Source organism: Heloderma suspectum, chromosome 2 (assembly GCF_057233095.1).
Source record: "Heloderma suspectum isolate Gila_16-S chromosome 2, 16-S_ref, whole genome shotgun sequence".
NCBI classification, from domain to species: Eukaryota; Metazoa; Chordata; class Lepidosauria; order Squamata; family Helodermatidae; genus Heloderma; species Heloderma suspectum.
In genome coordinates, this window is record NC_139459.1 from 36,351,701 (window position 1) to 36,378,275 (window position 26,575).

General features: G+C 43.0%; 1 protein-coding gene across 14 annotated transcripts in view; it reads right to left on the reverse strand.

Annotated features, from left to right (window-relative positions):
* Positions 1–26,575, reverse strand: part of ARL15 (ARF like GTPase 15) — a 447,774-nt gene that overhangs the window by 238,794 nt on the left and 182,405 nt on the right. For 11 of the 14 annotated variants that reach the window (XM_084833216.1, XM_084833220.1, XM_084833222.1 and 8 more), the window contains exon 1: positions 3,897–4,410. The exons of 1 other annotated variant lie outside the window; for it this stretch is intronic. In XM_084833216.1, the coding sequence (XP_084689342.1) occupies positions 3,897–3,908 (12 nt within the window). In that variant the 5' untranslated portion in view covers positions 3,909–4,410. Of the gene's footprint in view, positions 1–3,896; positions 5,297–26,575 lie in introns of those variants that run through there. 2 more of the 14 variants (XR_014787587.1, XM_084833225.1) reach the window with 1 other exon arrangement.

A 26,575-nucleotide genomic window follows, 5' to 3' on the forward strand; every position in this document is an offset into this window, starting at 1 on the left:
AAAGGTGTGAGCAGGAATGGCTTGGCAGCATTTGTGGGATGTGTAGCCCTTTTGAAGGCAACAGTTGTGCCTATGCCAGGATCACTGATTTTAATGGGCACAGGCACACCTTGCTCTGCATGACATCCAGCTGTTAGGATGTCAATATACATAATCCAGGGTTTCTACCCACAGACCATATTAAGTGAAGTGAGAATTATACTAAATTATCTCTCAAGTCTTAGATGGCAAGAACACTAGCAGAGAGAATGTCAGTGAGTTAGAGGCTGCATCCCAATATTCTTAGGTTACAACCCGACACACACACTTACCTGGGAGTCAAACCCATTGAATGGGACTTACTTCTGAGGAGGCATGCATAGCATTGCATTGTTAGAGTTGTTTTTGGCAAAGGCAGATGACAATACATTCTGTACATCACTAGCTGCCTACGTTGTCTTGTAACCATTAAAGTTATGTAGGGATATGATCAGAATGTGTTCACTGAGTTGACATTTTTTGTCAAAGGACATAATTCTAGCAGTGAGTTAGAGGTTACCTTCTGCAAGACGTCTAGGCAAACATATAGCCAGTGTTGCCTGTAGACCTACAGACTTTTGCTTAGTGAAGCAAAGATAAATATTCATATTAAAGTTCTAAATTCTATTCTTCTGTCTGTCTCTTGCCTCGCCTTTTATACCAATCAAAACAGGCAACCTGTCCAAACACGATACTCAGACATTTCAAGAAGTAGAGATTTTACATTCTAATCTGAAACTCCATAAGAAGGTGTCACAAATATAATAAGACACCATCCTGTGAGCGAGTTACAGCAGAAAAAAAATGTTCCTGAATTGAATTCTAATTGACATTAGAATAACAGGAGCCAAAAACAATTAAAGGGAAGAAAAGCAAGCTTGCCCTATTGTCAAAATACAAACAATTTGCTTCAGGCTACATGCAGTATGGAGAAAGGGGCAAGGAACTGAGAAATACAAGAGGTCAAGTTGGACTAGGCTAAGATCATTTTGCAAGTTTCCGCATGTACATCAACAGATTTCAGTCAATTAAACATATGGATGAAGTTCCCATGACATGAGGGTGGTTAATAAGCCACTGTGGCTTGTTAACCACCCTTGAATGCGCCAGTCACCTGCCAGCTCATTTCCCTAAGTACCCTCGCCAAGTGCGGGTTGTTGTGACATCCGAACCTGGCAAGAGTGGGTGGCTGGGGTGATTAACAAACCACTCAGGACCCACAGTCTGATATGTAGGGTTGCTGGGTGGTTTGTTAACCACCCCAGCCACCCACCCTCACCAGGTCTGGAAGCCACAATAACCTGCACCCAACAAGGGTAATTAGGGAAATGAGCCAGCAGCATGGGGGTGGAATTAACCACCCTAGTGTGCTGCGAACTGGGCCACTACATGTGCAACAAAACATTTCTATGGAATTGTGCAGCAGTCATGCAGTTCAATCTTTGCTCCAAGTACACGACAGCCAGCTTTACCTGGATAAAAATTTCCAGAAAATTACTTAAGAAAACTCCAGGCTCCCAAGGAGTTACTGCACAATTGTTCTTGAAACGCTCAAGTTCATTACTAGTGGTTCATTAACGAAGCTCTTAAAGAGAAATGCACCACCCAATTTAACATAGAAAAGACATCTTCGCACCCAACACAAGGGCTGGACATAATCCATTCCACAAATTAAAACACACACACAAATTATTTACATAGAAATATAATGTGTAATTTTCTCAAAATCTCACATTTTTATTTTTAAAAAAGCAGTTTGTAAAATCTAGTTCAGTTAATAAAGGGAAAAATGTATTCAGTGTATTCACATACAGCTCCCATTTAAAATGTAACTCTTATTTAAAGCAAAATTATTGAATCTACCTCACCAATAAAAAACAATGCACTAACAGAACTGACCAGTAGCACAACAGGAACTAGCACTTTCTGAGAAAAAACGTACAGGGCAGGTCAGCAAAGCTCACAGAAAGTGGACTGCTGACTTGCCCCTTCTGGAAATAAGCACAGAAATTAGTGTCAATGCTCATTTTAAGAACCACTAGTTCCTGTTGTGCTAGCAATCCATTTTGCTAGTGCAACAGAACTACCAAAGGCGCAGTGGCTGTATAAGATACTGCCCAAACCTCTCAGAACCAGAGAAGTATCAAAGATTCTAACTCCCAGTAGGAGAATTAGAGCCCAATCCTATTGGGATGCTCGGCTCCGAACTTGGAGGCTGACAGGCATCCTATGCAGAATGGGAGGAGCGCAGAGGCAATCTTCACCTCCGCTCTCCTCCTGCTCTGCATTGTTGCTTACAGGCTGTTTTGCCCATCTAGCTGGGGCTCTGCGGAGCAGGAGGGAAGGAGGCTGGGGAGGCCAGAGCATTCTTCATAAACCAGCCTCCCCAGTCCCCTCCCCTCTCTGCCCATAGAACCACCCCCTTTCTCTCCTCTTCGAGGTTGCTTTTGCAACCTCAGAGAGGCAGCCAGCACAGTTCTTTCCATGCTGGCTGCAAGGAGGAAGGGGCAGGGAGCTCAGACGCCTGGGTCCGTGCGCTGTCTCCGACCTCTGATCAAGGAATCTGAACTATCCTATAGCCCGCTAGGTGCTCATCCCCAGCACTCTTACCTATATTCTTACCCAACTTATTCTCACAGGCCATTTCTAGGAGATTTAAATGATCTGGGAAATCAAGCCATGAAATCACTAAACCATAATATAAGTTTCACAGATGCAGATCTCAGTCACATGAGATAGCATCTCTTTATATGTCTCAACCAGAGCATATGAGACATACTCTTCACATATATAGCTCCTCACATCCCTTCCATGCAAGATGTTGCAACGTTAAAATGTTATGACTACATGGCTTCTAGTTTACTTTACTAACCTGTACGCAAGCATTGACTATTAAGAGGCAATGCGTGTTTTGAAAGGCAAAGAGAGTGCAACTTTAAAAATATAGGAAGATCACTACTGATTTACTGCAGCCACAAGACTGGCCATAGAAAGCACACCAATTGAAACAACAACATTGAGCCATGTGTTCGTCCTTACCACTGGTTAAGTAGTAGACATGTTTTGGTTTGCATGTTTAAAATGTCAACCAAGCACACACTTTAGTGCCAAGTTCTCTTTCCACATATAAAGGCAGTTGAGATGTGTAGTTAATAGTGCTTTCATGAATCCAAAAAATCCTTCAACCTTGAAGCAAACACCTGCGATACAATCTCTTTTTCTACAAATAAGGCAAACACAAATTAAATGCAGCTAAATGTCACTGCTGAATACCAAGCTCCTCAGATGCAGACTGCTACTCATGCCTAGAGTTTCAATTTGAGGCATTCAAGCGTCCCCTCTGTTTATTCATTTAGAAGAAAAGCCAGTGACCGAGGTCAGAACTTTAGAAGTTTAATAGCCAAATGAGTGGGACTATGGTGCGCTTTAGAAAAATCACTCTGCCTTATTGGCCTCTAATAGTCTGAGGAGCACGAGGAATGCTATTTCTGAACTGCCCAGAGAGCTTCAGCTATTGGGATTATAGAAATGTAATAAATAAATAACTAAAAAAATAAATTTCCTAATCAGGAGCTCCCGCAAGGCACAACTGGGGAAGTCTTTTCCCAACTGCCCTACCATGTCAACATCACAGAGGAAGATCTGTGGTGATTTCTTAGCCTGATGTTAGAAGGATCCCTACTCAGAACATCCAAATTTCAACTAAGAAAACACAAGCATACAACGATATATGCAAGTTAACTTTTAAGAGCTGCAGCCACAAGTAACCACCCTAAAACATCAGCATACAGATACCTGATTTAGGTAACGGACCACTAACGAATGGAGGGAGGTGGGGAAGAGAGAGATTGCATACACTTCACAAACTGAGTACCTACCAGATAATCCATGAACTGGGGTATCAACTGGGATTAGCCGTTAATAGGTCACAAGAGTAGCCTGCTCTTAAGAAGCAGTCTCAAACAGGCTGAAAGCGTCTGGTGGAGACTGATCAGAGGAGGCTACACAGGAGGGTCCCCACGTCCCAACGATTGGAGGCTCGCGGGAAGGAAATCAGGGAGTCCCAAACTGTGGAGCTGCCGTCGCTGCCAGGAAGCTCCCCGAGGGAAAAGAGCAGGGGCGTGATCTCGCTCAGGATCTCGCTTTTCGGCTGGACAAGGGATGGATCTTTCTGGCTGTCACTTCGGCGCCGCTCGCCCTACTTTGTCTCTGCCCACCCGAAGCCGGCACGCTCCCTTCTCCGCAACGTTTCAGCAAGCACTCAGCGTCGATGGCAGCGCTGCTCTTGCGGCCGGACCCAGGAAACGGTGGAGAGGCAGACCAGAGCCTAGTCAGGCACCCGTGCAAGCCTGCTGCAGCAGCGCCCGATGTTTCAGGAACAGGGAGAGTTTCCCCTGGAGCGTCACTGTCAGCTGATCACACACGTGAGAGGGAGAGCGAAAGCTCTTAAAGGGGCCCACGCGTCTACTCTTCGTCCCAGCCTTCCTACGCGTGGGGGGGGGGGGATGAAAAGTGGATGGGAGGAGACGGGAGAACTGAAATGGGAGAGTCGGGATGTAGAGTCGGGAGGGAGGTACAAGGACGGCGGCCGTGGGGCAGGTTGAAGAGGGGAGGGTTGCAATGCCAGAGAAGCAGCAAAAAATTTGCGGAAAGGGACCGAGGATTCAGGGAAGGGGGCAGATTCAAAAGCTGGAAAGGCATGTATACCCTGCAAGGCAACGGGTTGCTGAAATCTGGAGGAGGCACAGGTTGGGAGCGTGGCCGGTGGAAGGGGAACTTGGCAAGGAATGGAAGCTAGCTGCACAGGCTGCTACAAAAGGAAGGCGTGCATGTTCGACTAAGGCACGAAGAAGGCTATTGTGGGGTACATCGCAAGAGGAGAGGAGCAGCCCGATCTTATGCATGTTTAAGTCGGAGAAAACCTCGCTGAACTGAACATGCGGAGGATCGGGCTGAATGGTATTAGCACGATTACAAAGAAGCAAATCCCATTAGGCTCAGTTTTCCTTACTTCTGAGGGAAAGCGCATTTACGACAATGGTGCCCGGAGGACTGGGAGAGCACGTTGGAAGACAAAAGTTCTATTTTACAACGTGCCTTTTCCACCCCAACTCCACCATTTTCCACTAGCAGCACCTCCTCCAAATTAATCTTTAGAGGACCGCATGCTGTGGTGGTGGTACAGATTGACCTCTTGTCGCTCGCTCGCTGTCTCTCTCCCCGCGACCCCCATCACGTCCCCCGTTACATGGAGATCAGATATAGCAGGCTGGCGGAGATCAGCCCTGCTGCCAGAACAGCACTCAAGACAAACTTGGAAAACGAGAGCGGCTGGGTTATAGGAGAACCGAAAGCCGCGCCTAAAATCTCCCGCCGAATTGCTGGATATGTCCCAAAATAACATCGCGTTACAAAAATCATCACACACACCCCACTGGCATCGGCATCCTTAGCACGCCTTCCCGCCAGTAAGGCTGCCTTGCAACCTTTTGACACCACAGCATGTTGGATAAACAATCCCTCTAAGGCTGAGCTGAACAAGCATTGAAAAGAAACTTTCCTTATGCATGCTTACTAGAGAACGGAATTCATTGGAAGGTAATTCCCAACATGAGATTTGGCTATACTAGGTCAGAAGACTCCTTTCTGTCTCCAGATGGAAGTGATAGGAAGAGGACCCGTGGTGCATATAGTCTTTCAGTTCCCACCACCCACCAGTTAAAGAATCTCTCAGCTTCTTGAGACCCTGAACAGCCACATTGTAAAGCAGTCATTCTAAAACAGCATTAGGGTTCACCACACCAGGCTTTCTATCCTGCAATTTACTGGGGCTTTTGTTTCCGGATTCTTTGCAGGATTAAGATCCATTCCTTTACATCGGCAGACATGTGCTTTGAATCAGGGAATTCCTTTCTCCACAAGTTCTGTATGTTTCATTTACAGCCACTAGATGGTGCTGTGGTTATAGCAGAACTGCCCAACTTCACAGGGCTGATAATATCAGATTAACGCTCCTTATTGGGTTATCTCTGATTTTTAAAAAGTGGGATAAAGGTCAGAAAGCATGGGAGATGCCCTGGAGGTTGACGACTTCGTGTGAAGGACCAGCAAACTTTCATAAAATCCTCATGTGGAAATGCTCTTAGGCTTGATGAACCATTAGTCTCCCTCTTGTAGGGTGCTCCACTACTTATTCCATGATGTGGCTTCAGATGCCATGCTGCCAGCAATGTAACACCAGGAGGTTTGGGTTTTTTTTTTTAAAGGGGGGAGCCAGGAAATACAGAATGGTTAGCCTAACATCTGTTTCAGGTAAATTGCTGCAAAGTGTTATTAAAGTTCAAATTAACAAAGACATAGAAGGACAAATCTTGCTGAAGAATCAGCACGGCTTCTGCAAATGTAAGTACTATCTTACTAACCTTTTAGAGTTTTTTGAGTGACAACATGCATGTGGATAGAGGTGATCTGGTAGACATTGTTTACCTGGACTTTCAAGACTTGAGAAAGACCCTCACCAAAGACTTCTGAGCAAACTTGGCAGTCATGGAATAAGAGGAGAGGTCCTCACAACGGAGAGATGTAAACAGTGGGGTCTCCTAAGTGGGACTGGTGCTTTTTAACTTGTTCATAAATGATCTAGGGGTGAGCAGTGAGGTCAAGTTTGTTGATAACACCAAATTATTTAGGGTGGTTAAAACAAAGGGGACAGTGAAGAGCTCTAAAAGGATCTCTCCAAACTTGGGGAGTGGGCATTAAAATGGCAAAGGAGGTTCAGTGTAAACAAATGTAAAGTGATGCACATTGGAGCAAAGAAATGAACTTCCTATTTATGCTGACAGAGCTCATCGTGACTTATCAGGAAAGGTATCTTGAGGTTGTGATGGATACCTTGATAAACACGTCAATCCAGTGTCCGGCTGCTATGAAAAAGGCAGGTTCTGTGTTTGGAGTCATTAGGAAAGGAATTGAAAATAAAACTGCCAATTTTATAATGCCTTTATATAAACCCATTGCAATACTGTGTACATTCTGGTCACAGCACCTCAAAAAGAATGTTGTAGAGCTGGAAAAGGTGAAGGGCAACCGAAATGATCAAGGGCTGGAGCAACTCCCTATAAGAAAAGGTTACAATGTTTGAGACTTTTCACCTTAGGAAAAAAAGTGTGTGTGGGGGGACAGGATAGAGATGTATGCAATTACGCATAGTGTGGAGAAACTGCATAGGGACAAGGTTTTTCCCCTTGCTTATCATGCTAGAACCCAGGGTCATCTCATGAAGCTGAATTGTGGGAGATTCAGCACAAATAAAAGAAAGTACTTCTTCACACAGCACATAGTTAAACTATAAAATTTGCTACCAGATGATTTGTTGATCATAAACCTGGATGGCTTTAAAAGGGAGAAAGGCTGTCCATGGCTACTAGTCCTGATGGCTACATATTACCTCCAGTATGAGAGGCAATATGCCTCTGAATACCAGTTTCTGAGGAAGATAAGTGGAAGGCTGCTATTGCACTCATGACCTGCTTGTGGACTTCCCATAGGCATCTGGTCAGCCACTATGAGAGCATAATGCTGGTCTAGGTAAGCCTTTGATCTGATCCAACATGGCTCTTCTTGTGTTCTTATGGTGGCACCTGAAAAAGATGAAAAAGAAACAGCTGCACCAATATTTTGTAGTTCCCAACATGTTTCAAGAATACCGCTTTATCAAGAGAAATTACTGGTTTCATACAAAGTTTACAGATGATTGTTTAAAACATCTTGCTTCTAACTCACCCATGGATTTCCCTTGATAAAAAGTTATTCTCAAAACACATCAGGAACTACAACATATTGGTATAGCCATGTCTTTTTTCTCTTATTTTGGCTTTTGCAGCTTTTAAAAAACCGTTTTCACTGTTGTTGGCACTGAAGAAGTCCCAAGCATCACCATAATACACAAACCTTTTCTACTTAGTCTGTTTTTCTGGGAAGCCATGGTTGCCTTGGTAAACCGGCTCCAAACAGCATTCCCTCAATTACATAATGCATAAGTAGGGTTGTTTTTCCTAAGATCAGTGGCAATTAGACAGACTGTCAGAGGCATCAGTTTCTTGTTTCATATTTTGTAGGTCCTTGTAGAGGTAATTTGCAGCTACTAATTTCAGTATTTTACAGCTGTATTTAGTGGTGTGGGAGGAATACATGATTGGCCCTTAGCTGCATATTCAGTATTGGGTCTGCTTTCCTCAAATAAGTGCGCTACAGCAGGGTCAAGCACAAGTAGATCAGGATTTACTGATAGATCTCTGGGTGAGTTGCAGTAGATCAACAAGGGTTTCTGGCTTCCAATCGTTTAACAATAGTAAGTAAAATGCAAGTAAAAACTACAAAGAATGATCTGCCATGGCTGGCCTTGTGTCAGTCATTTATCTCCTAGCCTCAGTGTTCCTTGCCTGTAAAGTAATTGTGTTTGACCAGATTGTTGTGCAGTTCTGCTGGCCAATTATGAGCTGAGTTAGACTCCCTGATCTATAGTAACTCAGATGTATATTTGGATATGTCTGTCACCCCAATCTATCACTCAGGGTTGCAATGGATAATTAGTTCAATTCCTTTAACCAGCATTTGCATCTAGCTCCTTCCACCTAGTCAGCCACTACTTTGCATCTGGCTCTGGTTGCTGAAGCGTGGGGTTCTAGAAAAAAAAAAGTAGATCCCCAAGTTTAAAATCTCCCTACCTCTGCCCTATAGTACTATATGCTATTCAATGTGAGATGTTTTGAAGCTTTCAATAGCATCAACATATATGAATAGTAGCACAATCTTGTTTGTTTCTCTCTCTCAAACAAACACACACACTCTAAAGGCATCCTACATTAATCTCTTTTATCTACCAAATTTTAATGCAGGTTAAACTGTAAAGTGTCAAGGGAGGGCTTCATACACACATACAAAGCTGCCTTATACTGACACTGGACACCAGATCTAGTATTGTCTACTTTCTGTGCACTCTAATGATGACTTTTCCAGCCCTGCTAGCCAAAATCCCTTAACTAGAGATGCCAGTGACTAGGCCTGACCTTATGCATCCAAGGCATGTACTCACCACCAAGTTATGTTCACGTGTGTGTGCATGCACAGTAACAAGGAGAATGATTCTGTAGCACCACGTATGCCTGTCTGTATGTTATGGGGCTCCTTCACACGGAGCTTTTATTCTGTGATTGAGATTGCTCCTTCATGGAAGTTTTAGGGCTCTTTAAATGATGCCGTGACCCTCCAAGGCGTCTCCTGCCCCTTTGTTCCATTTTTAAATAGATCGCAGATAATGAGCTATCAAATTACCCCGTTATGTTCCACTTCAGTTTCCTCCATGAAAAGAGTTAAAGCAGCAAGAAGAGGAGTGAGATCAATGAAAGATAATGTAAGACTCAGATATGGAGGGGGGGGGAGGGAAAGGAAGCGCATGATCCTGCATTTAAAACGGAAGCAGAAAGCCCTGTTTTAAATGCAGGATTTTAGGCTGGTGTAGAGATGCCCATGATCTTCAGCAGAGGCCCTTCTTCAGGTGCCCTGTCATCTGTCATCCAAGGTGCTGCATGGCTACCAGGGAGATCATTTTTGTGGTGGCGCCCCACTTGTGAAATGCTCTCCCCAGGGAGGCTCACACGGCACCTATGCTGATATTCTTCCAGCAGGTTAAGTGTTTATTTTTCCAGGCTTTTAAAATTTCTGTAGCTCATTCTATGCTGCTCCCTTAGATTTGGTCATATTCATTTCAGAGTGGATATTTTATGGTTTTACTTCTTTATAGTCTTGGTTTTTGTAAGCTGCCCTGGAAACTTGGTTGAAGGATGGGGTACAAATATCTGAAATAAATAAATAATCTGGTGATATAATGGTATGTGGGTGTTGTTGGGATTGTGACGTTCTATTTATGGCACAATCCTATACATGTTTAGACAGAAAAAAATCCTGCAGTCCTATAGGACTTTTTTTTGTCTAAACACGCATAAGATTGCACCCTAAATCATTTTATCATAGTCATGATTGTTGTTAGTATACACACACGAGACTGTATAAGTTTTTTTTGTAATCAAATTATAAACAGTGGCATAGATCACCATGACAAAATATTAAATATGGTGCCAAGTGGGAAATAATCATTGGCCAAAATCAGTTCAAATTGCTGAGATGATAAAGTTAACTATACAAAATTCACTTACAAATGCAGGTGATAGATCTTACTAATTTTAACAGTAGCTGATCAAAACAAATTGTGTATTGAATGAATTATTAATTGCTGGAATATATTCAACCTCACACATTTAGAATAAATTGAAAGTATTTTATTTGAAAAATGGGGTGGTAGTAGTCGGAATAAGTAATTTTAAAAAATACCAACCTCAAAGATGGGACAGTGGATTCAGTGCTTACCTTTGTCTCACTCTCCAAATATATCAACATTGAAAAAAGCATTGTGAAGTATAATTGGATTTGAAGCAGTGTATTTTGTAGGTCTCCCACAAAACAAAAGGATCATTTGAGTCCCCTTAAAGAGCTCATAGCTAAAATTAGGTCTCCCTGGGTGTGTATCAACACCATAGGTCATTAAGATCATGGAAAGTTGGAAAAGGTTAATGTAATTGGTAAAATAATTACTAAGAGAAGCAGATGTTCAATCCAAGAGTTCAATTCAAGAAATGCTGCCTGAAGGGTACTTGAGGATAACTTTATATTTAGAATGCATCCAATAACCCTTGACAGATTTCTTGCTGAAAGCATGTGTTACAGTTATAATAAACTTGTAAAACTTGAGAAATTATAAAGGTTAAAAATGGTTTTAAATGTATGTGGTAACCAGAGTTTGATCTTAAACAAAGCTTGACATAAGACATCAATTGGACCATTGCTGTATTTATTGTGGGTGGCCCTTTTGGCCCACCCATAGTTTTGGCTGGGAACACCATTTTGGGTATTTTTCCCACAGGGGCAAAAAGTCCGTTTGGGGGACATAGCTAAGCTCCCCCTTGTCCGATCTGCCCCAAATTTAGCACATAGCTATGTAATTTTCTGGAAGGTTAGCTAGGTTTGGTGCATAACAAAGCTTATTATGGCATGTTATAGCGGGAAAGGATTCATTGGGCCTCATGGACAGGTCTGTGGGGAGTTCTTCTAGTGCACAGGTTATGGTAGGAAAAAAATGTTGAGTGTGAAAATGTGAGAAAAAAGAGTGAAAAGGCTTGGCCAACCTCCTGTTGTGTGAAATAGCGATGGAAAGCCGCCAGATAAGCCAGGCTGGGAGAGAACAGGCTAACTAGCAGCGAGGTCGAAATCCAACAAGATTGGTCAAAGATTGGGGGAGATATAAGCTTCCCCCCCAAAAAAAAACATTTGTTTGTATTGAGGGAAGTCAGCTGGACGCTTCAGAATGTTTGTGCTGAGCTGAGGCATGCAGCCAGACCGGGGGGGGGGGGGGTAAATGGGCCTTCCGGCGCCCCATGGCAGAGCAGCTTGGTCCAAGTCAATCAATCAAAGCAGGGAGAGGGAATTAAAGGAGCTGTGCCTTGCCCCTGCAGAAGGGTGGTTGATTCACATTTTTTTGTTTCCATGGAGTTGTGACTGAATAAATAGGAGTTAGGGAATGCATGTAAGTCTCTGCTACCACATTGTATAAAAATGTATTTGGGCTTGGTGTATGTTTGGTGGGGGCAGGGAGAGATTTGCAAACTGATAAATTCTTACCTGCATGTGCGTTTGTATACAGTGCTTGGTGTGGGTGGATTCTATCCTTAATATAAATCCTTTTCAATTTATGGTGCTGCAACTTAAGATGACTATTACTACTACTACTACTACTGTGACAGAATACACATTGGCATTATTTGCTTGTGTCTGCCAAACACTTTTAAATGATGGGATATATACAGCAATCCTATGTAGGTCTACTCAGATGTATGTCTCACTGATTTCAGTGGGACTTACTCCTATGTGTATGAGAAATGGGGTTTTTCCCTCTTCCCCCACCCCTTTGTTTTTGGAGTTGGAGAAATGGTTCTAGCATTTCTGCTAGAAATGGTTTATCTGTGCTGTTACTCCAGAAATATTTGCAGGGGAGGGGAGGGGTTGGTGGGTTGAACTGTTTCTGGAATCCATTTTGTTTTGCTGTATAATCCATCTGAGTCACATTGTGAACATCTAGTTTTAAACATCCTTTCTTTCCTCCTGGTGGTGCAAATTAATACATAGTCCTGGCTAAATCCCCTTCATGGATCACTGCCTTGTTGTGGTGAACGGGCTTGCGTAACTCAGTGAAGCCATAAGCTATGCCGTGCAGGGCCACCTAAGACAGACAGGTCATGGCAGAGAGTTCTGACAAAATGCGGTCCAGTGGAGAAGGAAATGGCAACCCACTCCAGTATTCTTGCCAAGAAAACCCCATGGAACGTATCACAAGGCTAAAAGAGATGACGCCGGAAGATGAGCCCCTCAGGTCGGAAGGTGTCCAATATACTACTGGGGAAGAGCAGAGGGAATTTCCAAGTAGTGCCAGAAAGAGTGAAGCGGCTGGGCCAAAGCTGAAAGGACACTCAGCTGTGGATGTGTCTGGTGGTGAAAAGAAAATCCGATGCTGTAAAGAACAATATTGTTTAGGAACCTGGAATGTAAGGTCAATGAATCAAGGTAAGCTGGAGGTGGTCAAACATGAGATGGCAAGATTGAACATCGACATCTTGGGAATCAGCAAACTAAAATGGACAGGCAATTCAAGTGACCATTATATCTACTACTGTGGGCAAGAACCCCTTAGAAGAAATGGAGTAGCACTCATAGGCAACAAAAGGGTGGGAAAAGCAGTACTGGGGTACAATCTCAAAAACGATAGAATAAAAAGAACTATACAGGAAAGATCAGTACACATTCCAATTCCAAAGAAGGGCAATGCCAAAGCATGTTCCAACTACCGTACAATTGCGCTCATTTCACATGCCAGCAAGGTGATGCTCAAAATCCTACAAGCTAGGCTTCAGCAGTATGTGAACCGAGAACTACCAGAAATACAAGCTGGGTTCCGAAGAGGCAGAGGAACTCGAGATCAAATCGCCAACATTCGCTGGATCATGGAGAAAGCAAGAGAATTCCAGAAAAATGTCTATTTCTGCTTAATTGACTACACCAAAGCCTTTGATTGTGTGGATCACAGCAAACTGTGGCAAATTCTTAAAGAGATGGGAGTACCAGACCACCTTACCCATCTCCTGAGAAACCTGTACAAGGGTCAAGAAGCAACAGTAAGAACCAGACATGGAACAACCGATTGGTTCAAAATTGGGAAAGGAGTACGACAAGGATGTATATTGTCACCCTGCTTATTTAATTTATATGCAGAGTACAACATGAGAAACACCAGGTTGGATGAATCACAGGTCAGAATTAAGATTGCTGGAAGAATTATCAACAACCTCAGATATGCAGACTTCCGATAAGGAAATCAACCCTGAGTGCTCATTGGAAGGACAGATACTGAAGCTGAAGCTCAAATATTTTGGCCACCTAATGCGAAGAGAAAAGTCACTGGAAAAGACCCTGATGCTGGGAAAGATTGGAGGCAAAAGGAGAAGGGGATGGCAGAGGATGAGATAGCTAGATAGCATCACCAATGCAACAAATATGAACTTGAGCACACTCCGGGAGGGAGCGGAGGACAGGAAGGCCTGGCGTGCTATGGTCCATGGGGTCACGAAGAGTTGGACACGACTTAGCGACTGAACAACAACCTGGCTAAATTCCTCCTGTTTAATGTTTGCTGGGCCACACTTTAAAAAAAAACCCTGGGATTTAATAACCCGAATTCTCTCACATAAAGTAATTGATTCTTAACTGCCTGCTACTTTAGTTTGCCTGTGTATGAAATGTGTTCCTTGGTCTCCCATCTCCCTTTAATTTAAATCTTGAAGAAGTGGGTTTGTCTACAAATGCCTTTCTCTGTGTTCTGCCATACTCTGGATAGATTGGGTATATGTGTTTTTAAACCACTTTTTTTTTTTTTTTTTAAGCTTGCTCTCTGTTGGTTCTGGGAACTTAGTATGCTGTGATTATGTAACCCAAAGTCACTGTCTCTCTCTTGCAGTCACTGACTTTAATTGCCTGCTGTCTTAGTTTGCCTGTGTGTGGAATGGGTTTCTTTCTCTCCCCTACCCCCCGTAGCTTTCAATAAGTGGGCTCTGCCACAAACTGCTTTCTCTATGTTGTTACTCTGGAGAAATGTCTGGGAGTAGGGGTTGGTGGGTTTAACTGTGTAGCAAAAGGCTTGTGCATCGCAAAATAGGTGCCCTTGGGGCCACCTTGTGTGACCCCCCTTTCCTCCCCTCCAATGAGATTGTCCACGAGCCTCCATTGCAGAGACCTAGGTACAACCTCCCCAAACTGCCCCTCTAACTCCCCCCCTGCCTGGAGCCCCTAACCAAGCCCCCCCCAGACTCCCCACCCCCAGCATGAGCCCTGACCCCAGACACCCATCCCTAGCATGATTCCCCACCCAGCAGACCCAGGCATGAGCTCCTCCCAAAATCACTGTCCCCAGCCAGGAACCACCACCTCCAGGCACCCACCACAGGCACAAGCATTCCCCCCCAGGCACCCATCCCTGGTTGAATCCCCATGCTCTAAATGTGGGGAAATCCTCTCCTACAATTCCAGTGTTGATAAACACCAGAGTCTACATACCCATCCTAACAAAACCTGTGATATCAGAGCAAAACCTACAATGGTTCCTGAAGTATGGTTGAACTGATCACACAAAAGCTGGGAAATCATTTTTTTCAACCATAATGCCAGCCCCCTTTCAAACCACAATGCACCTTGGGCACTGTGCAGCAAGCGACAAAGGGCAGGAGCCCATTGGGATGCATATGTGACTGTTGAACCACAGGGCTCTGGGACCGATCAGCTAACAGCCTGCGTGCTCAGACCTGTGAGATATTATGCATGCATAATATGCATGCCAAAGGGGGCCAAAGACACCTACTGTGCCAAAGTAGGGGCTGGCATTATGGCTGAAAAAATTATTTCCCAGCTTTTGTGTGTTCAGTTCAATCAGAACTCATGAACCACCATAGGTTTTGCCACTGATAGAAGTAAGTTACACAAGTCCACAATAAAGCAGCTATTTATTTATGATAGTTAAGACAGCAGGGAACACTTAATAGAAAATTGTAAAAGTGTATGTTACAGTGTTATTCTAACAAGCAAGAATAGAGGAGGATGAATATCCAAAAGGCGAAATGTGTCATGATACAAGGGGGAGGAAGGAATATTGAACTCTCATTTGCCCTTCAGAAATAGTGGTCACTTTCCAAAATGAGAGGTACTAGGGCTGAAGCCCGCACAGAAGTCACTCTAACTGCTTTCAAAGCCCTTTAATCCATATGTGTGGGGCCCGGTTTTGGCTACTCAGTGATATTTAGCACATACTTCAGAGCAGCCCCTTCTGCATGATCATGTTCCAGGGCTGAGGCTAACACTGAAAAACACGTTTGGGAGGTACACGCTAGTGAGCCTGCCTCAAATTAAACCCTAATCAGATTGGTTTCCCGTCCCAAAAGGATCCCCACATGACTTTGTTGGCTCTGTACACCACCCTTTTGGGAAGGAGAGGCTGTGTCAGACAGGACAAAAGAGTGGAAAAGGGGAAGCTGGAAAGCATTTTACTTTTCAGTCTCCCTCCTCCCTTTCCCCATTTCCTGAAGTGATTGTTTGGCCTTTACTAATAGAATAACAGCAGGAAATATAAAAACAAAACAAGGTTCAATGAATAGAGGCCAACATATAGCAAGGACCCAGCTTCTGTACACAGCTACAGCAAGTAAATTGTGACTAATTCTATCATAGGAAGAACAGCTTGTACATAAGGAACCATACTGCAATTTCTGGTTCAAGTAAAGACTAAGTCCAGGCTGCTATTGCTGCCTCTATTCTTCATTGGTGGATTTAGCTGCAGCTGTGCAAAGAAAGAAAAAGAAAAAAGCACACACATTCAATTACTACAAAGTTCATAAAAGGCCACATCACTGGCAAACTGGGTACAGGATTTAGTGCCTTGCATTTCTAAATTGTTGGTTCAGATTTATCATTAGAGGGTGGTAACCAGAAGTCATTTTCTCTGTGTGACACTTAGGGTAACCACCTGAACTGAGGGACTGGAGATATGGATACAGTCTACAGCTGTGATCCTCAAATCATTTACTGAATGGCCCAAATGAATTCAGAGGTTATTATCCCAGAGTAAATAGCTTGAAAGCTGTGGCCTGTAGGAGTCATGTAAATCATACCTTCTGTCACCAAAGGCTTCCTCTAAACAGCTCCGCTGTACATGTAAAAGTAGAATGCATACAAAAAATGCAGAAAATATGTGTTTCTACCCCACAATGTGTGAAGTGGATATACATCCTTTTTTCTCTGTGTGTGTGCACAATACAGAAATACATTACAAAGATATCCAGTGTGGTGTAGTGGTTAGAGTGTTGGATTGGGACTCTAGAGATCCGGGTTCTAGGGCCCACTTGGCCATGAACCTCAGGTATCTTTGGCACAGTTACTTTCTTTCAGCCTAACCTACCTCACAGAATTGTTGTGAGGATTCAATGGGGAGGAGGAGGATCATGTACATGCCTTGGGCTCCTTGGAGGAAAGGTGGGATATAAATGTAATAAATAAATAAATAAATTTCTGCTTTCTTTTACATTGCATATAGTGAAAAGAAAGTATGCCTCCCATATTGCTGGGAGACATTATTTTTCTGTAGCACGGCATGCGGTCCTAACAGATTATGCAGAAATACAGGGCTGTGAGATTTGTAGAGCTGCTGAAGGTCATTCTGCGGAATCAACAAACTTATCTCACTTCCACGCTTTTCTTAAGTGTCATAATTAAATTCCAACAACTGCTCAAATGCCTTTTTATGGGAGTCTAAAATATTTATAATACATGATTTTCACTGACCTTCTTTTATGTCAGCAGTCTTCCTGATAAGAAAGTAGATAATGGATTATGTACTATAAATCATCCTTTCAATTTAAGACTCTAGCAAATATAGATTAGATGTGTGTTTTTTCCACTATGACGTGGATCGTCCTGGAAAAGCATGCTTCATGGTAGATATGTATTACATACTCTGATACTTTTTACTAACTGAACCAACCTTTGTGTGCAGCATTTGGATGAACAGAAGATACCATCTTACTATATATATACTTGTGTGTAACCCTGGAATAATTGCCCAATAGTGAAAATATGCACAATTATGTTCATAATGTTCCACATCACGTCCACTAACAAAAAAGCACTTTTGATCAGAATCAGATTCTGTCCCTAGAGCCACAGAGGAGCTTGTTCAAATCAAGGAAGGAAGGTCAGCCAAGAACTGGGGGGGGGGGGAACCATGCTCCACAGCATGGCTGTAGTTGCAGTTCATGCAGCAAGCACCAAAGCACAATGAAGTGAAGATAATGGTAAAAAACTATTTTGTACACAATCAGGGACAATAAGAACTAGTCTCTTTTCTCCCAATTCCATGTTATCCTCCCATGCTTTTTCACATCTATATGAAACTGCTGGATGAGGTCATCTGGCAATAAGCTGATGACACCCAGCTTGATTTCTTTTCGTCATCTGAGTCCGGTGAAGCTGTGGAGGTATAGAACTGCTGCCTGTACTCAGTAATGGACTAGATGAGGGCCAATAAACCAAAGCTGAATTCTGACAAGACAAAGACACTGTGGGTTGGTGGTTCTCAGATCTGGGAATTTGATGAATAACCTGTTTTAGATGGGGCTGCACCCCTGCCCCTGAAGGAGCAGATGTGCAGCTTGGGGGTATGCCTTGATCCAACATTGTCACTGGAGGACCAAGTGGCTCAGAACCCCTTTTCCCAGCTTCAGTTGATTTGTAAGCTAGGTCTTTTCTGGACAAGGTTAGCCTAGTCACAGTGATTCATGCTTTGGTAACCTCCAGGATGGATTACTGCTGGGGCTCAGCCCCAACACTGCAGTGGGCCCTATAGTTTATAGTCAGAATCTGATCAGAAGTGGTCTGGAAGGGTTTGGAGCCCAGAGTTTGCCTATGCCTAGTTACTCATGTAATGGCAAGAGGAAAGAGGAGGGGGCTGGTTTTGGCCTATTCAGCCTGTGGAATGTCAGATTCAGTGTGAGTTTATCTCTTGTCAGTTTTTTTCAGAGAAAGCAGGGGGGTTCAGAGATGTCACACAGGTTAAAACATCAAGTCAAGAGGGTGGAACAGAGTTGCCCTGTTTAGACAAAGGGCTCTTTAATGGACTAAAAACCCTTGTCAGTTAGTTGTTCAGGAGGAGGGCTATAGCAGCCACACCGTCACTTTTAAGAAGATCCCCAGGCTAGGAGCCTTTGCTAGCAATATTCTTGTATTTACTGCCCCAAATCCTCTCTATTTGGACTTACCACTGTCTGAGCCACTTGAAGCACTCTTCGCGTAGATTGTCCATCTTGCCTCTTTGAACTTGGTACTGTTAAGAACTTGCCATGGAATAGGACACTGGGTGCATCATTTTTAATATCCATCTTTTATTGTCCATCATATACTGCCTGCAACACTTCATCTTTGAGACTTCCCTCCATTGGAGCTATGAGAAATATTCTCACATGGACTTAGTTTGTTTCACCTGAATTTCCTTGAAACCGGAATTTTCCATTTGAACTGTGAATCATTACGAACCTGCCATGGAGGGTATCACTGTACTTTTCATAGACCTTGAATTCTTGTTTGCTATGGATTCTGTATCTCCAACATCAATAGCCCAGAGTGCTTGCGGGTTTGGACTGATCCTGACTCTTGGACTTTTCTATGCCTGGACTCACGTAGCAGGGAGATACCAAAGTGGAAACTATGATCATCAAAATCTCTGCATGGGATTACTCCGGACTTATTCTTGAACCTACAACTTGGATTTGATAGACCTTGACCCACATAGCACAGAGGTTCCAATGAAGATTTCAAGGTTGAACTAAATCTCAGTGAGTGTGGATTTATGTAGGTCTTTTTCTAGAACCCTTGTCTTTGATTGCCTGGGATGGTTTACACCAGAAATCAGTTGAGCCCCTTGCCCTATATTCTGAATCGTAGAGATTGCGATGGGGAAATCATGTTGTATGGATCTCTGACACGGATGCAGTTTATTAGCTTTTGACTGTTCTTTGAATTACATATGAAGCCTATAGTTAATTGCCATCAGCTATATGATTTCTGAAGAGTGTACCATTAATGTTTACCAAGAGATTTGCTACAATTAAAAGTCTCACTGATTTGGGGCATCCTTAATCAGAATGCCAGAATGTTTGCCTGAAGGAAGGGGCCCATGTCAGTTACTGTAATGTAGTATATGTGGAGTTGCCCTTAAAAATGGTTCAAAAGCTTCAACCAGTACAGAATTCGACTGCTAGAATTCTGGGTGGTTTATCCAGATGGAGCCATGTTATATTCGTTCTAAAAGAACTACATTGGCTGCCTATTTGCTGCCAAGCTGAGCTCAAGGTGCTGGTGCTTATCTTTAAAGCCCTAAATGGCTTGGGATCCAAATATCTGAAGAAGTATGTCTTCCCATATCAACCTTCCCATGCATTAAGATAATCAGAGAATTATTCATATCTTCCATGTTCCATCTTTAGAAGGGCATTATACACATACAAAAGAGAGGGCCTTCTCTGTGACAGCACCCTGACTTTGGAATGCCTTCTGAGGGAGGTACACCTGGCACTGGGCCTGTATTCTTTTCAACACCAGGTTAAACCTGACTGGTTGAATCATTCTTCCCAATGTTATTGCATTGTTTAATGCTGTTTTTTAATTGTATTACAGATTTCACATTTTAAAGTATAACCAACCAGAGATCAATTTTGGGGGTAAAGGCGGGGTTTATAAATTCTTCAAATAAAATAATATCAATACCTTCCCCCTCCCCAGGTCTTATCTGGGTTGTCAAGCTGCAACCTAATCACATTTTAATATTTGCAAGATTGACTCCTGTCATGACTTGAAAGCCTAAGAGAATGTTGATGATAACCAGGCCATACGCAATGGCTAGCTGGGAAATTGAAAATAAAATAATGGATAGATGCATAGTTCTAAATACTAGATGAGCAGTGCTACAGTAGTACAGCAAGGGAGTGAGTGCACAGCCTTCAAATATTTTGTTTTGGGGTGAGGATCTTTTTGGGGGTGGGGGGATCTTTCAGGATTTTTTTTTAAACGGTGCAGGCACAGGGTGCAGGGAGTTGTATCAACATTAATCATTCACATCATGAGCAATATCCTAGAAATGCGTGACACTTAGCCACGTTCCACGCATGAATGCAGTACTCAAAGGGCACTTTGCTACAATAAGGGCTCATCACCGTGCTACATTAACTGCAAACATAGAGCACAGTGCAGGAGTACTAATAATTTGAGCTAAGATCAGTCCTGCCCCCTGAGCATGTCAACCTTCTACCTTATCTCAGTTTTTATAATTTGGAGAAACTCTCCGACTCTTCAATGAGGACTTGGCTTGCCATTTATTCTCTTCTGCTACTAATTAGCATGTATATAGGATGTTTATTTTGCCATGTTTTACAATGTATGTATGTGCATTCACTGTCACATCCACCATGTCAGGTAAGTCATCACAATTTCAATTTTACAGATGGAGCTTAAGGAAAGTGACTTGTTCAAGGTAAGATGGTAAGTTCAAGGAGAAGCTGACCTTGAACCAAGGCCTTCCATATCTAAGGTCACTGGTTGACAAAGCTTCTCTCAGGAGGAATGTGGGAAATTCCACTTGTTTCATACCCAGGTTTGAGTTTTGGGGGGAGGTCAGACCAAGGTTCCTGGAACACCAATGATTCTGCTGTCAAGGGCTAGGCTAGGCTAGGCTGCTGAGTTCTCTCTGGGAGTGAAGTGTAACACAATGACCTGGTTCACATGATCATTTTCAGCCACAATGGCTTAAATAACCCTAAAACAGTGCGTGGATCCTGAGTGGGTTGTTAACCATGCCAATAACTCACCTGCACCTGGTTCAGACAACACAACCTATGAGTGGGGGTTAGGTTATGGAACAGGCGCCTGGCACATGCCACAAACCACAGTGGCTTATTTAAGCCATCATGGCTGAAAATGATGATGTGAACCCGCCCATGAGATTGAAAGCAAAAATCTCAGGTTCCAGTAGTGCTGCAGTTACCTAAAAATTATACTTAAATCTCTGAAAAAGTATAGGTGTTCAAATCACTTACCTAGAAAGCATTTATGCATCAAGGACACCTCCTATATACATTTCAAGTATTGTAAAAAATAAAACACCAAATGAAAAAACAATATGTCAAAGAAAGAATGCTGCTAGTCAGGTTGCTCAACTTCATTCATCTCATCTATGACAGTGGATGCATTTGCAGTCATTGAGTTAGAAAGAAGAAATGCATCAAGAAGCAACATTTTGTTTCACAAGGTCAGTTGCGAGGAAAGATCATTAGCTGCAGATGTTTCTTAGGCTAATTCTACAAGGCTAATTCACATACTCAGGATGTCCACAAGTAGGACAAGAGTGAAATAGCACCCTCCCACTCATGGCCCCCAGCAACTGGTATATAAAAGCATACTGCCTCTAATAGTGGAGGTAGTATATCACCATCAGGACTAATGGTTCTTTCAGGATATGGTGAGTTGCAGTCTGGACCACTGCTGAAAAATTAATTAAATGCCCAACATGCCAACAACAATTAGAACAGGCAATATGTTTTTTTAAAAAATAGTTGCATGGGTTAACTCAGAATCCATTTGCACTTTGAATTATTTTGCATACACGGTGGCTTAAACATGCTTAACCATGATGGATTGTGACCAGGATCATTGTGTTAGTAATAGAAGCATTATTTACAAATTTCCTATCTTCATCCATCTGTCTTCATTTCTGTTTCAGAAATGTACAAATATGTTTGGAATATATTTAGTATTTTTATTTTTTTTAAAAAAAATATTTTTATAAAAATAAAAACATTTTAATCCTACCCTTCTTTCAAGGGTGTTGGCCCACATTGTTCTTCCCCACATCCATTTTATCGTTACAATAATCCTATGAAGGTTGGTTAGGCTGAGAGATAGTAATGGCTCAACATCACGCATTTTCCTTAAGGACTAAGGAGAGATTTGAACTTGACTCTCCCCAGTCAAACACTAAAAACGGTAGGCGTAGCATAATTATGCCAATATCCACTCTGGTTAAGTGGATGTTGGAATAACAACCCAGCCAAAATGGAGTCTAGCCATTGTTGTATTGTTCCTTTCTGGAAATTGAATATACAGGAAATAACACTTCTTTGCAGTCCTATTAACTGCTGTTACAACTGTTTTGTACTGCTGTTTTAATGAGTTACTAAATTAAAGTTATTAAATTAAATTCAGGGATTAGCAACTGTGGGAGGTCCAGGGGCCATTTCAGTCCGTGGGGACTTCCCCCCATGGGCTGCAATGGGAGGGGGAAGAATTAAAAAAAATGCTAATTTGCCAGTGAAATTTGGCAGCAAATCATTCCAAAGTACTCCATAGCACTAAAACGTACACATTTAACTTGTTTGCAGTTTGTCCATTTTAGCGCTCTGTAGCCACTACAGAGCACTATTTTGTTAGGTTTTTTTTTTTTAAACAACTCCATTTTTGGTGCCTCAGAGAGCAGTGGGGGTGACGGGGGCTGCATGCGGCCTGCATGTTCCCCAACCCTACTTTAATTGATACCAATTAACTAAAATCTGGATGCTTTAGAACTCAAGAGACACTTTACCAATATTTCTTCCCTAAGGGTGTAATCCTATGTATGTTTAGACAGAAAAATGTCCTACAGCTCCCAGCGTTCCCCAGCTAGCCATGATGGTTGGGGAATGCTGGGAGTTGTAAGACTTTTTCCTGTCTAGGATTGCATCCTTAGTCAAATATTTGAATGTACTTATGGTTTCAAGCTCAGCTTACCCCAGGGCAGTCCCTACCACCATTACTATAACGTACAGTGCAAAAATACACACACCTAACTCCCCTATCGCAAGTCATTTTTAACCTGGTACTGAAAAAACTCCCCTTCATGGATCACTGCCTTGTTGTGGCAAAGGGGCTTGCGTAACTCAGTGAAGCCATAAGCCATGCCGTGCAGGGCCACCCAAGACGGACAGGTCATGGCAGAGAGTTCTGACAAAATGTGGTCCAATGGAGAAGGAAATGGCAACCCACTCCAGTATTCTTGCCAAGAAAACCCCATGGAACGTATCACAAGGCTAAAAGAGATGACGCCGGAAGATGAGCCCCTCAGGTCGGATGGTGTCCAATATACTACTGGGGAAGAGCAGAGGGTATTTCCAAGTAGCACCAGAAAGAGTGAAGTGGCTGGGCCAAAGCTGAAAGGACACTCAGCTGTGGATGTGTCTGGTGGTGAAAAGAAAATCCAATGCTGTAAAGAACAATATTGTTTAGGAACCTGGAATGGAAGGTCAATGAATCAAGGTAAGCTGGAGGTGGTCAAACATGAGATGGCAAGATTGAACATCGACATCTTGGGAATCAGTGAACTAAAATGGACAAGCATGGGTGAATTTAATTCAGGTGACCATCATATCTACTACTGTGGGCAAGAATCCCTTAGAAGAAATGGAGTAGCACTCAGTCAACAAAAGGGTGGGAAAAGCAGTACTGGGGTACAATCTTAAAAACGATAGAATGATCTCAGTACGAATCCAAGGCAAACCATTCAACATCACAGTAATTCAAGTCTATGCCCCAACCACTGATGCCGAAGAAGCTGAGGTTGATCGGTTCTATGAAGACCTACAACACCTTCTAGAACTAACACTAAAAAAAGATGTCCTCTTCATCATAGGGGATTGGAATGCTAAAGTAGGAAGTCAAGAAATCACCGCAATAACACGCAAGCATGGCCTTGTTGTACAAAATGAAGCAGGACAAAGGCTAATAGAGTTTTGCCAAGAGAACACGCTGATCATAGCAAACACTCTTTTCCAACAGCACAAGAGGCAACTCTACACATGGACATCACCAGATGGTCAATATCGAAATCAGATTGATTATGTCCTTTGCAGCCAAAGGTGGAGAAGCTCTATACAGTCAGTAAAAACAAGACCTGGAGCTGACTGTGGCTCAGATCATCAGCTGCTTCTTGCAAAATTTCAGCTTAAATTGAAGAACGTAGGGAAAACCACTAAACCATTCAGGTATGACCTAAATCATATTCCTGATGAATATACAGTGGAGGTGAGGAATAGATTTAAGGGATTAGACCTGATAGACAGAGTGCCGGAGAAACTACGGACGGAGGTCCGTAACATTGTTTGTGAGGCAGCAACTCAATCCATCCCAAAGAAAAAGAAATGCAAGAAAGCCAAGTGGCTGTCTGATGAGGCTTTACAAGTAGCTGAGGAAAGAAGGGAAATGAAAAGCAAGGGAGAAAGGGGAAGATATATCCAACGGAATGCAGAGTTCCAGAGAATAGCAAGGAGAGACAAGAAGGCCTTCTTAAATGAACAATGCAAAGAAATCGAGGAAAACAACAGAATGGGAAAGACTAGAGATCTCTTCAAGAAAATTGGAGATCTCAAGGGAACGTTTTGTGCAAAGACGGGCATGATAAAGGACAAAGAAGGCAGGGAACTAACAGAAGCAGATGAGATGAAGAACAGGTGGAAAGAATACACAGAAGAACTATACAGGAAAGATCTGAATGTCCCTGATAGCCATGATAGTGCGGTCACTGAACTTGAGCCCGACATCCTCGAGAGTGAAGTCAAGTGGGCCTTAGGAAGCATTAGTAACAACAAAGCTAGCGGAGATGACAGTCTTCCAGCTGAGCTATTTAAAATCCTAAAAGATGATGCAGTTAAAGTGCTGCACTCAATATGCCAACACATTTGGAACACTCAACAGTGGCCACAAGACTGGAAAAGGTCAGTTTACATTCCAATTCCAAAGAAAGGCAATGCCAAAGCGTGTTCAAACTACCGTACAATTGCGCTCATTTCACATGCCAGCAAGGTGATGCTCCGAATCCTACAAGCTAGGCTTCAGCAGTATGCGAACCGAGAACTACCGGAAGTACAAGCTGGGTTCCGAAGAGGCAGAGGAACTAGAGATCAAATCGCCAACTTTCGCTGGATCATGGAGAAAGCAAGAGAATTCCAGAAAAATGTCTATTTCTGCTTCATTGACTACGCCAAAGCCTTTGATTGTGTGGATCACAACAAACTGTGGCAAATTCTGAAAGAGATGGGGGTACCAGACCACCTTACCTGTCTCCTGAGAAACCTGTACGAGGGTCAAGAAGCAATAGTAAGAACCATACATGGAACAACCGATTGGTTCAAAATTGGGAAAGGGGTATGACAAGGCTGGATATTGTTGCCCTGCTTATTTAACTTATATGCAGAGTACATCATGAGAAACGCCGGGTTGGATGAATCAGAGGTCGGAATTAAGATTGCCGGGAGATTTATCAACAACCTCAGATATGCAGATGATACCACCCTAATGGCAGAAAGCGAAGAAGATCTAAAGAGCCTGTTGTTGAGGGTGAAAGTGGAGAGTGCCAAAGCTGGTTTGAAACTCAACATTAAAAAAACTAAGATCATGGCATCTGGCCCCATCACTTCCTGGCATACGGAAGGGGAAGAAATGCGAGCAGTAACAGATTTTCTTTTCTTGGTCTCCAAGATCACCGCAGACGGTGGCTGTAGCCATGAAATTAAAAGACGCTTGCTCCTTGGGAGGAAAGCTATGGCAAACCTAGACAGCATAGTAAGAAGCAGAGACATCACCTTGCCGACAAAGGTCCGTCTAATCAAAGCTATGGTTTTCCCAGTAGTAACGTATGGCTGTGAGAGCTGGACTATAAGGAAGGCTGAGCGCCGAAGAATGGATGCTTTCGAACTGTGGTGCTGGAGAAGACTCTTACGAGTCCCCTGGACTGCAAGGAGGTCAAATCAGTCCATCCTAAAGGAAATCAACCCTGACTGCTCATTGGAAGGACAGATACTGAAGCTGAAGCTCAAATATTTTGGCCACCTAATGTGAAGAGAAAACTCTCTGGAAAAGACCCTGATGCTGGGAAAGACTGAAGGCAAAAGGAAAAGGGGACGGCGGAGGATGAGATGGCTAGATAGCATCACTGATGCAATGAATATGGACTTGAGCACGCTCCGGGAGAGAGCTCAGGACAGGAAGGCCTGGCATGCTATGGTCCATGGGGTCACGAAGAGTCGGACACGACTGAACGACTGAACAACAACAACACTGAAAAAACTGAGGGGTAGAATGGGCATGTTCTCAGAGAGAAATGGCAATACAGTAAGTAGACATTGAAGAGAAACTGAGACATTTTAGCTATATTATTATACCAGAAGAATTGTCAGCATTCCAGTTTTGCTACCTCCCTCACTAGAATCCATCATTCACACTATTTTCCTCTAGGTTATCATACTTTTAAGTGTCAGTGGGAAGAGCAGGACGAATC